The 11,655-nt window shown below is 49.9% G+C and overlaps 4 protein-coding genes across 4 annotated transcripts; 3 read left to right on the top strand and 1 right to left on the bottom strand.

Moving 5' to 3' along the window:
* Window positions 1-373: 373 nt before the first annotated feature.
* On the bottom strand, window positions 374-2,165 carry AA0111_g10682 (Lactose permease; the record flags this gene model as incomplete). The annotated part of the gene is made up of 4 exons (XM_028644462.1): window positions 374-1,384; window positions 1,449-1,704; window positions 1,759-1,993; window positions 2,051-2,165. 4 exons carry the CDS (start codon window positions 2,163-2,165, stop codon window positions 374-376), a joined length of 1,617 nt encoding a protein of 538 aa, XP_028501762.1.
* Window positions 2,166-3,080: 915 nt separating this feature from the next.
* AA0111_g10681 (Beta-galactosidase) lies at window positions 3,081-6,284 on the top strand (the record flags this gene model as incomplete). Its single annotated transcript, XM_028644461.1, has 3 exons — window positions 3,081-3,709; window positions 3,756-4,737; window positions 4,785-6,284. The coding sequence occupies 3 exons, from the start codon at window positions 3,081-3,083 to the stop codon at window positions 6,282-6,284; spliced, it is 3,111 nt and encodes a 1,036-aa protein (XP_028501761.1).
* A 323-nt stretch (window positions 6,285-6,607) lies between these two features.
* Window positions 6,608-8,701, top strand: AA0111_g10680 (hypothetical protein; the record flags this gene model as incomplete). Its single annotated transcript, XM_028644460.1, has 5 exons — window positions 6,608-6,634; window positions 6,728-8,071; window positions 8,119-8,247; window positions 8,296-8,514; window positions 8,567-8,701. 5 exons carry the CDS (start codon window positions 6,608-6,610, stop codon window positions 8,699-8,701), a joined length of 1,854 nt encoding a protein of 617 aa, XP_028501760.1.
* An 874-nt stretch (window positions 8,702-9,575) lies between these two features.
* On the top strand, window positions 9,576-11,456 carry AA0111_g10679 (hypothetical protein; the record flags this gene model as incomplete). The annotated part of the gene is made up of 4 exons (XM_028644458.1): window positions 9,576-9,928; window positions 9,979-11,036; window positions 11,098-11,235; window positions 11,296-11,456. The coding sequence occupies 4 exons, from the start codon at window positions 9,576-9,578 to the stop codon at window positions 11,454-11,456; spliced, it is 1,710 nt and encodes a 569-aa protein (XP_028501755.1).
* Between the last annotated feature and the right edge of the window lie 199 nt (window positions 11,457-11,655).

Raw genomic sequence — 11,655 nt, 5'->3', positions numbered from 1 at the left:
TATCTATACAGTCAGATACATTGTTGTAGACAAGAAGTACTGCAAGAACGATTAGATCTTAAGGGCACCACCCTTAACCAATGTGTGTGCCAACTTCAGCTCTCGCTCCCACAATTCCACCCTGCTATTTTCGAGACTTTTCTCTGGCAGGGGCTTAAGTGAAGGTACGAGTAGTTTGCATAGCAACACGTAAGTGAAACAGCTTCTTGCATTTGAAGGGAATAATGTTAAGATCATTAGAAGATTTAGCGCGAGACAACAGAGACAGCTGACGCATTTCGATCAGGAACAACACATTAAACTTCGTAGCATTCGCGTAAAGCTTCATCCTGCCATGAATCATCGTACTACATCCAATGTCCCCTATCGTACATCACTCGTGAACATTGTGGATGTTTCCACTGTCATCGATCTCCACCTTTGCCCTTTTCAAACTAGCTTTCCTTGGGTTGGGCGCCTCAAAGATCTCCTTAAGCTCCTCGAGAGTCTTGCCTGCAGTCTCAACGAAGAAGAAGAAGATAAGGGCAATCTCGATGCAAATCCATGCAATGTAAACGAGGTAAAGCTTCCATCCGATTTTCTCAATTCCCACTGAGATACCGTAGGTGTTGACCACCATAGCGACGTTAAGGAACAGGAAGTTGAGACCAGATCCCTTTGCGCGAGTACGGTTCTCTAAGCATTCGACGGCATATAGGGTTTGTAGGGGGGTCCAACCCCAGGCGAAAAAGATGCCGAAGAGGTAAATGGAGACGATGGTACCGTAGGCGAGGTTGTTGTCCTTGGTCGCGGTAGCAGTGAAGGCTGTGAGGAGAACGTAGGCGAAGAGACCACCCCAGAGACCGCCCATAAGCATCTTTCGGCGACCAAGCTTGTCGAGCAGAGTGGCACCGTAGATGGCAGCAATCATCGAGAAAATTGGGTTAATCGCGTTGATGAGCAATTGCTTGTTAGGATCTGTGATGCCGGCATTTTTCACCATCGCGGGCATGAAATAGCTGACAACGTTGTTACCACTCCATTGACCGAAGAAAGCCATCGCAATGACCATGGCCAATCGGTAACGTGCTGCCTTGGTATTGCCAAGCTCACGGAAGTCCCACCAGGGGTTGTCGTTGCGAGTGACAGCAAAATCCTCGGTGATCTCGTGTAGCTGAAGCTGTACGATAGGAGAGTTGGGGTTGCCGTTTCCGTGGTATTTTGCCATGATAGCGATGGCTTCCTCTCTGCGGTCATGCGCCAAGAGCCAACGAGGCGTTTCTGGGAAAAACATGATCAAGCCCATAACGATGCTAGGGAGAATGCACTGGACAATGGTGGGGATTCTCCATGCCCATGAAGAGTTGCCCATGTGAAGATTGGTACCGTACGTCGTCCAACCTGCCTAGTGTTGTGAAGAGACGAAGTTAGTAAATGTCTCACATGCATTTCGTACAAGCACAACTTACCAGAATATTGCCAACCCACCAGAAGTTGTTGTACATTCCAGCCATGGTTCCACGATAGGCAGGGTGCGCGAGTTCAACGGTGTAGGCAGGACCAGCAGCAGAGGCGATGGACGCGCCAAATCCGAGGATGAAGCGACCAGCAATGAAGTGACCCATCTCGTTGGCCGTAGCTTGAACGGCGGTTCCAACGAGCACTAGCGCGCAGCCAACGGCGATGCAGACCCGGCGACCATATCCATCAGCAAGAAATCCACAACTGAACAACGTTAGTCGCAAGGAAAACTGGTACCTACGTCTGACGCCTACTTACAATGGAAAAGCGGCAATTTGGCCCAGATTGTAGATGATGAAGATGATACCAGTGCTGGATCCTTGACCAGTCAAACCAAACGTGCTCTGGTAGGCTTCCATCGCGTTGATGGATCCCATGAGAGAGCTGTCGAAACCGTTGAGCGTAGAGACGAGGTAGCCAATGCCCATGATCATGTAGAGCTGGATCATGCCTCGAGACCACAGCTTCGGCTTTTCTGCCTCCATGGCAGCGGCTACGCGCTATCAGTATTGACTCCTACCATCCACTGAGGCTTCAAAATGAAACTTACTTAGAGCCACTGAGGCTACGTTAGCCTCCTTGACGTTCGCATGCTTGTTCATGTCATCGTCGACCTGGCTGAGTTGGTGCGTGACAGCGCCCATCTCATCTTTCTTCTCCGCCATCTTGAATATGCAGCCGGCAAAGACTGGAGAAAATCTGGAGTTGTGGAGGAAAAAAATGGAACTGCTCTCCACTCGATGGCCAATGTGCAACGATGCTCAAGGATTCCGGAATACTGGGTCTTCTTATAGTGTACAGGCTTCTCCGCAGAACAATTCGCGCTTGCAACCCCATGGCACCGAGGCTCCTACCATGCTTGCCTGACCCGATGCATGGTTTGCTCTGGATGCAGTGATGCGGCGTTCAGGGCGCCACGCCGTTAGCCAAGTATGCTTAATGAGCGGTAATAGCACCGCTTTAGGGTCGGAGTGACGGCGGAGTGACTGGGAAATTTTTACCTTCCAAGCTCGCTATGCCTCGAAGGTGCTATAGCCAAGTAATAGGCCCTTCTAATAAAGCGGATCCAGGCCCAGAAGCAGTTCGGCAAACGGACGGGCTTCCCAAAACATACCAGTTCTAGAGCGCCACGCGTGAAGTCTTCACGATGCAGATGAATCAAGAAATGAGCCGGTCGGTTTGCCAGTGAATCGTAAAGAACAAGGCGAGAGTGGATATGGTGTAGTACGGCTGGGCAGCGGGGTCTGGGGATGGATTCGTGGAGAAGGAAGCAGCCAAATGCAGAAGCTGCCTTGTTGATCTGGCAGGGGCCCCCGCTCGCGCCCGGACCATCCAACCCCCGATGCACGCTTCCACATGCAACACGCGCCGTCAATTGCCGTCACGTTTTCTAGTTCATATCACCAGAGGGGCAGATGGTCGGTTTCCTTGGCTTTCACCATGTGTGACCGGATGGCTTTCCTGATGGGTCAAAGTCGCGTTGTGTACGGCCGTATAGTGGGGCTACAACGACTGTATCAGACGAGAAGAACGTAGAGCAGAGGTTTGTGAGAGTACCATCAACTTTCAACTCATCCATCATGGCTTCAGGTCAACACCCAGCAAGCGTTCCGGACTGGAACAATCTTGACATCCTTCACAAGAATACGCTACCTGCACGCGCTTACTTCCACAACTACAAGTCCGAGGCTGACGCACTTGGTTCCGATGTGAACAAGTCTACGACACATAGCCTCTCCGGCACGTGGAAGTTCCAGCATTCATTTTCACCCTTTGAAGCTCCAGAAGGCTTTGAGTCGACTTCGTTCGACACATCGTCATGGAGCGACATTGCTGTGCCAGGCATGTGGCAGTTGCAGGGATTCGGCAAAGGCCCCCAGTATACGAACGTCATTTATCACATCCCAGCCGATCCTCCAAACGTTCCTTTTACTGAGAACGAGACTGGATCGTACGTACGTAAGTTTGAGGTTCCGAAACAACTTCAGGACGGTCAGCTTCGACTCCGGTTTGAGGGCGTTGATGCTGCTTTCCATGTATGGGTGAACGGAAAGGAAGTCGGATATTCTCAGGGCAGCAGAAACCCAGATGAGTTCGATATTACCTCGGTTGTCGATCTTAATGCCGAAAACACCCTGGCCGTCAGAGTGTATCAACATTGCGACGGAACTTATATTGAAGATCAAGACCAGTGGTGGCTGAGTGGCATGTAAGTAAAGTCTGTTTTAAGACAAATAATAAACTCACAACTACAGATTTCGTGACGTCTTCTTGGTGGGTTTCCCCAAGGCGTCGCGCATCGAAAATGTCTTTGCTCAGACGATCTTGGATTCATCCTACACCGACGCGGAACTGAAGATCAAGGTCAGCGCGACCGGATCTGGCAAGCTCACAGTGAAACTCCTGGATGAGAAGAAGCAAGAAATTGCTTCGTCAGATGCAGACATCAAGAGTGATGGCGTGACTGAACTCAGCGTCCAAGTAAAGGACCCTCTAAAGTGGACTGCTGAATCGCCCAACCTGTACCACCTCGTGGTCTCTACCGGTGATCAAGTTATCGCCCAGCGTATCGGCTTCAGACAAGTCGAGATGAAAGACGGCTTAATCAAAGTCAATGGTAAGAGAGTCGTTTTCCGCGGGGTCAACCGTCACGAACACCACCCCACTTTTGGTCGTGCTGTGCCATATGAATTCATGAAAGAAGACCTTCTGATCATGAAGCGTCACAACATCAACGCCATCCGCACCTCCCATCAACTCAACGATCCACGACTATACGATCTTGCAGACGAGATGGGCTTTTGGGTGATTGACGAAGCTGATTTAGAGTGCCACGGCTTTGAAAGTATCGCCGATGCTGCTTTGTCAAAAGAAGAGCGCAACCTTCCTTTCCGTGAGCGCCAGCTTCTGACTAGGTCAAAGGCCGCGGAATGGACAACCGACAACCCAGCCTGGACGCATGCGTACGTGGACCGTGCAGAAGCACTCATCAAGAGAGATCAGATGCATCCGTCTGTCATCATATGGAGTCTCGGTAATGAAGCTTTCATGGGACGTAACTTCGTGGCCATGTACGAGCACATCAAAAAGTACGACGACAGCCGGCCTGTCCACTACGAAGCAGACATCTACGCAGATACTATGGACATGTACTCCAGGATGTATCCCCCAATCGACGAGATTATCAAGTTCGGTGAAGACAAGAGCAAGAAGAAGCCACTGGTTCTTTGCGAATATGTAAGGTATACTCCGTCGAAATCCAGAGCTATGACTGACTACATTAGATCCACGCCATGGGTAACGGTCCTGGTAATATCAAGGAATACATCGACGCTTTCTACAAATACCCAAACCTTCAGGGAGGTTTCGCATGGGAGTGGGCGAATCACGGTCTTCTTACCAAGGACAAGCAAACTGGTGAGGAGTTCTATGCCTATGGCGGTGATTTTGGTGAAGAAGTTCACGATGCAACATTTGTTATGGACGGTCTTGTCAACTCCGACCATTCTCCCAATGCAGGCTTGATCGAGTACAAAAAAGCTATCGAACCTGTGCAGCTTGTGGAATCGACCGATTCGAAGGCTACATTTATCAACCGGTACGACTTCATCACACTCAATCACTTGAGCTGCCAGTACACATCAACTTCCGCATCTGGAAGTGGAAGTGTATCAGGAAGCCTAGAGGTTCCTTTTGGTATCTCGCCTGGTCAGACCTTTGATGTACAGCTTCCAAAGATTGAGGGTTCAGGAGAGGAGACCCTGCTCAACATCTCGTTTCAGCTGAAGGAGGCTACACCATATCTCAAGGCAGGTTTCGAGATCGCGACAGCACAGATATCCGTCACACCAGCAACGCCATTGAAGCGACCTCAGGCATCGGGCAAGCAGATCACTGTTGAGAAACCATCCAGGAACACCATCAAGATCATGGCGGATCAAGCCATTTGGGAGTTCAACACTCTTCATGGTAGCCTCACATCCTGGATACAAGGTTCTACCGAGCTTCTCTCCAAGGCACCAGAAATTGACATCTTCCGCGCACCTACCGACAATGATATCCCACAAGACGGCTGGGATTGGAAAGACAAGCAACTGCATCACGCAAAACCATTGACTCGCAAGGTCGAATGGTCACAGTCTGGCTCAGAGACCCTCAAGGTTACCGTGCATCAACGTGTCGCACCTCCAGTTCTCTCTTGGTCTGTCGACTGCGTTCTTACGTACACCTTCAGCGCCAACAGTACTCTGTCTGTGCATGTTATCGGTACACCAAAGGGTGAGAACCTACCTCGTACCCTTCCACGCATCGGTCTCGTTATGGAGCTTCCTAAGCAATTCCAACGAGTCGAATGGTTTGGCCGCGGCTTCGGCGAGACTTACCGCGATAGCAAGCTTTCCCAATCCGTGGGCAAGTACACAGCATCCAGCGTCGACGAACTCTGGGTTGATTACGAGGTGCCTCAAGAATCATCAAACCATACAGACACCCGTTATCTTAGTCTCACAAACGGTAGCGGCGCAGGACTGCTCGCTCAGTTTGCGGACCAGAAGAGTGAACAAAGGAAGCTGTTTGACTTTCAAGTCAGTCATTACAGGATGAAGGATGTTGCGGCCGCGGATCATCCGCATGAACTGAGGAAGAAGAAGAGGGAGGAGGTTGTGCTTAGGTTAGACGCGGAACATCATGGACTGGGCAGCGGAAGCTGTGGACCGAGGACACTGGACGAGTACAGTCTACTGTGCCAACCTTTTGAATTCGAGGTCGTGTTGCAGGCTCCATAGGTATCGGTATCGTGGCATGAGGCATAGACTTATTGAGGGAACACCTTACAAAGGGCACGAGATAGATCTATGGCTGTATTTGCGACGCATCTGGGATATCAGATGTTGCTTTCTCAATCTCACTCCGAATTTCACAAAAAATAATTGTGACGTTGCAGGTTGGTGAAAGCAAGACGCGTTGCCCTGGCGAGCGTTTGTCTTCTCTCTTTCCCTCAACTCCGCCGCAGTCGCGACTGCCACCTTTTCAGTCCACCCCACCATCTTTGGTTTTCGCTTCACGTCTTCCACTAGTGACGTCTTATAACCTCTCCAAAGCTGACAATATGGTGAGTGGAACGAAGAAACGACGAGTAAGTGTCGATGTGACTGCATCAGCCTGTCGCAAACAGATAGCCGCGAAGACGCAGCTACAACTAAGTCGCGGCGGAGCTAACGACTATCAGAGATCACAATCTCCAGTTCACGGTACAGCTCCGAAACGCGCGCGTGTGCTCCCCACCAGCACCTCGACTTCCCTGCCTACCGGAGAAGATTGGCTGTTTCGTGTTAAGGTCATTTCGTCTGCGAAAGACCTCAACAACGAATTATTCAAAAACGCAGTACAAGGGCTAGTCCGGATTTGCTTCCCTGAAGGCGTTCTAGATCAGCTTGGGTCACAAATTCTGGAGCAGCACATGCGGGAAGAGATGGCTCCGGAAAACAACATACGAAAGATGGCAGAGATCTTCCGTACTGAGATGACACAGCGTGTAGCATCGCTGCTTGCTGAGCATCTTGACACGGTGACCAAGGTCGAAACGATGGTGCAAGCTACAATAGTAGCTAGTGTGAAGCTCCATGGGAGTGACCTCGGAGGTGATATTCTGGGACACATGATTGCGAGTCTACTCCAACTTAAAGCAAAAGCTTCAGAAAACCCGACGGATTTGTTGACTAAAATTGGAGATCCACAAGAAACGGTCGGTAGTGATGAAGATATGGGCACCATTGACGTTTACGATGTTGACTCTCCAACATCCGAGAAAAAGAGAAAGCGCGAGAGACGAACTAAGAAGACAAAGCGTAGGCGCACTCCGGTGAAAGATGATACCCCCAAAAACGCTAACATGGACTTCTATTCAGCAGCACTTCCGACTGAACGGCGCGTCTCGACAAACAAGGACAAAAAGATATCTTCCAAGTGGCAATGGAACATTGATGAGACACAGCTCGCGGATGACGATGTGGCTGATGCTTTCCCACGCACAAGCAGTCTGTTTGCCTATCATGCATTGCCTATCGCTAAACGAAAACTTGGGTCGCAAGCGTCGAGGAAAGAACTCCGGTGTGAGATGCAGTCCTTACTCGATGGTATGCCTCCGGATGAGTTTGAGAAGTGGGTGGGGAGCTTACAGAAGCTTCTCAACGGCGACCGTGAGATGCTAACACGACAAGATGTTGCTACTTCGAGCGTTGATCGGCAACTCTCTCGTGCCACACCAGCGCCAGTCGACTTGCGTATGAAGGCTAGAATCGATAAGAAAACAAAACCTGGTGAATTTGGTAGATTAAGAGGGCGCGCAATCCATGTTGAGAACGACTATGAGGAGGCTTTCGTCAAATGCGAGACCGCCGAAAGATCAGTCAAAGTAGGAGAGGACTCCCAGATCAACCACATCGCAGAAGCAACGAAGGTCTTTCGTCATTTGTCTACGGAAGAACATGAGCTCGACAGGCCACTCCTCAGAGTAGAGGTAGCAGAAAGGCAGAGAGTTCAACATCTTAAGAGCAGTGAGAACATTGACAGTGTACGTCAGTGCCACATCAGTCCAATTCTAGTACTAAGTATTCTTAGACCTTCGGTATGCCAGTACTGAGCCTGCTATGGGGATCAGACAGCCTGACCGCAACCGAATGTATGAACGATTCCACCAGAATCACGCAAACGATCATGAGTAATATCAAACATCGCATTTCAGCAGAGGTAGATTACCGCCATCCAATTGTCGTAATTACAGCTAACCCACCGCAGCGTATCGTTGTGAGTGGTTTGGGAGGCATGAACAAGACTCGCACAACGTCCGAGCTCCAAAATGCCATCGCTCTTGCGTTCCCCAAACCTGGGGAACACTATGGATTCATGAGAATCAAGAAGGACATCGAAACGGCACTTATTCCGTGGGTCATTGCGGAGCCGAGTGCCTTCCCTGAACTGAAGGCTATGCCCTTCGTTTTCGCTCACTCTGTTCCAGTATGGTTTCCAACAATGTGCACTAGCTATAGAGACTAACTCAAATATGTAGTCTGTTCCAGCTGTCCTTAATATACTCTTCGGCTCCTGGTCCTCTGTAGCCAGACTGGGTGGATCTGAGCTGTGGGATAGCATCTTACAAGCTCTCCAGACGCAAGGTATTTCTGAAGTGGGTATTTCTTTCTGAGTGGGTACACAGAGCGGCACTGACGTGGAGATAGGCATCAGTTGGAGCCGCCAACATCGACTGCTTGCAGATTGATAGTCTTTGCGACAGAACCAGACTTCCAGAGATGACACGACGTGCTTTACTCGAACGCGTCATGCGCCGCTTAGCCTTCTCGCATAGAGATAAGTTTCCGGAGCTAAAGGCTACGCCTGTCGTGACGACGTGGGAAAGGAAGACAGGATTGACGTGGTGAAAATCAGGCAGTGTCACCTATGTCGTGTCTCGAAAGTATAGCATTATAGTGCCCAGAATGGTATGAGTAGTTCTTCATCAATTTCTATCTACTACCAGCAGCTTTACGAACGCTAAGCATTGTTAACCACTTGTGCCATGCAGGTGGCGGATCGCCAGCCTGTTGGTCCGTCAACCCGGCCGGTCTTCCTCCAGTCTGCAACGAACCTGACCATGGCCCATTCCATAAATTGTCTACCACGACTATCCTGAAAGTCAGACAAGCAAAACCCGAAGACTTCCACTATTGCAACCAATACGTGCATGTAGCACTCTGTATGCGCAAGGCACGGACTGTGCGAACGCACTCGGTATCATTCTCTATATTACTCACATTACACACATCGTAGAAAACGTACCGGTCTTAAGGCTTCAGAGAGCTATTGAGAGGAGTAGTGGCAGGATTAGGGCCGAAACGTTGGAGAAGTGTAGATGTGGGGTCCTTCTCCGCAATGTGGGGAAAGACGCCTTCACACATGTAACTAGCGTCGGCACCCATGTATTCACCTAGCCGAAGAGGTCTGTTCCTGCAGAATATATTAACGGCTTGTCATAGAGATACGTCTCGCCTTCTCGCAACACACATCTGGCATCGTTTACAATGACACCATTACCAGCTTACATCAATCCAGAGTACCAATCAACACATTACAACCTGTTCAAGGACTCTGTAACCGTTCCGCTAAAGTCGGTACTACCGCCTGGTATTGACAGAGACGCATTCGATACAGCGATCAAGAGATATAAAAGTATTGTTGGCGATGCGCAGGTATACGAAGGCGAGGCCTTGACAGAGTACATCGACCCGTATGAGTTGCATGAGGCGGAGGGGACGCGTAGAATGCCCAGCGCAGCCGTTCGACCCAAGAATGTAGAGGAACTGAGAGAAGTGCTGAAGATCTCGAACGAATTCGTCATACCAGTGTGGACATTTTCAAGAGGCAAAAACCTCGGGTTAGTAGACTCCTTCACACATCTCAGTCGATCGTCTAACAATTGGACAGATATGGTGGACCAGCTCCTCGCGTGACTGGCTCTATAGCCCTCGATCTTCATCGCATGGACAAAATCATTGAAGTAAGCGCTGAATACGCTTACGCTGTCGTCGAACCTGGGGTTACCTTCACTGAACTCTACGATTACTGCGTTAAGAACAAGCTCAATGTTTGGCCTTCGGTACCATCCTTGGGATGGGGTTCCGTTGTCGGGAACACGCTTGATCGAGGCACAGGCTTCACGCCCACAGCAACACATCATCAGCATATTTGTGGGGTCGAAGCTATGCTGGCGAATGGTGAGCTCGTACGAACAGGACAATTCGCCGTTTCCAACTCACCATCTGCGCATCTCTCAAAGTTCACATTTGGACCTAGCATCGAGGGCTTGTTCCTGCAGTCCAACCTTGGTATCGTAACTAAACTCGGCATCTGGCTTACACCCGCACCCCAAGCCTTCATGTCCTGCTCATTTGACATGCCTGACTTCGACGATGTGGAGACGATTGTCGATGTATTTGGGCCACTGCGACGTGACGGTCTGCTTCCAAACACAGTCTACGTATCGAATGTAACTGAGTGGCTAGGCATGATGGGTCCACGAGAAGACTTTTGGCCGCATAATACTTCAATACCAGACTGGAGAGTGAAAGAGCTACAGAAGCAGTTCGACCTGGGCTACTGGAACGCCAAATTTGGGTTATATGGCGCGAGAGATGTTGTGCAGGCGCATTTCGATCAGTTGAAGAAGATCATCGAGAAGAAAGCGCCGAAAGGTCGGTTGATGGGTAAGATATTCTCTGCGCCGGATGGAGAGACGTTGGATCCTGCATCCGTTCCCGAAATGGACGGTGGCTTCTTCGTTGGTATACCGACTCTCTGGTCGCTTCCCATGGTGAAGTTCCGCCTGCCCAAATCTGGGGGCGGTATCGGCGCGCATTACGACTACAGTCCCATCATTCCTTCCAAAGGCAAGGAGATCCTGAGCTGGGTCAAGACAGCGAAGAAGATCTGCGAAGCTGACAACTTTGATTTGTTCTGCGACTTCTTCATGCACGAGCGACACGGTAAGTCCTTACTGTCAAATGATGGGGGACGACACATACTGATGTTAATGTATGTATATAGTCATCTTCGTCAACATGTTTACCTTTGACAAGACGAACGCGACGCACCGGAAAGCCGTACAGAGCATCTTTGACAACTTGTTTGAGGCGGGAAAGAAAAGAGGGTACAGCAAGTATCGTAGCCATGTGAACACCATGGGTAAGCATTGGTTTTTTTTGGGGCATGACTGCTTGTCTACAGCCACTAATTTTGATTCAGATCGGGTCGCTTCGCTGTACGATTTCAATGACCATGCGTATCGAAGATTTGTTGAGACAATCAAAGACGCTGTTGATCCTAATGGTATACTGTCGCCAGGAAAACAAGGTATTTGGCCAAAGCGATTCCGAGATGATGAGGTTTCGAAGGCGCATCTATGAGCTGCGGTGTCCCTGACACTTGATAGCTGCAAGCGCAGCAACGTGCTTATGTATTATTGAATGCATTGACCGAAGTGAGGTAGCTGGCTTGATCTCTCGTTCTACATCCTTGTTTCTGTGATGATGCCTTGAGCTCGAGCTACTACCTCTCATGGTCTCAACATACTGCACTGGCACCTGTACGAACCATAGGCAACGT

Source organism: Alternaria arborescens, assembly GCF_004154835.1.
Source record: "Alternaria arborescens strain FERA 675 chromosome Unknown contig_38, whole genome shotgun sequence".
Classification (NCBI taxonomy): domain Eukaryota; kingdom Fungi; phylum Ascomycota; class Dothideomycetes; order Pleosporales; family Pleosporaceae; genus Alternaria; species Alternaria arborescens.
Note: the sequence above shows the minus strand (reverse complement) of the source record. Positions and strands in the feature narration are given on the sequence as shown.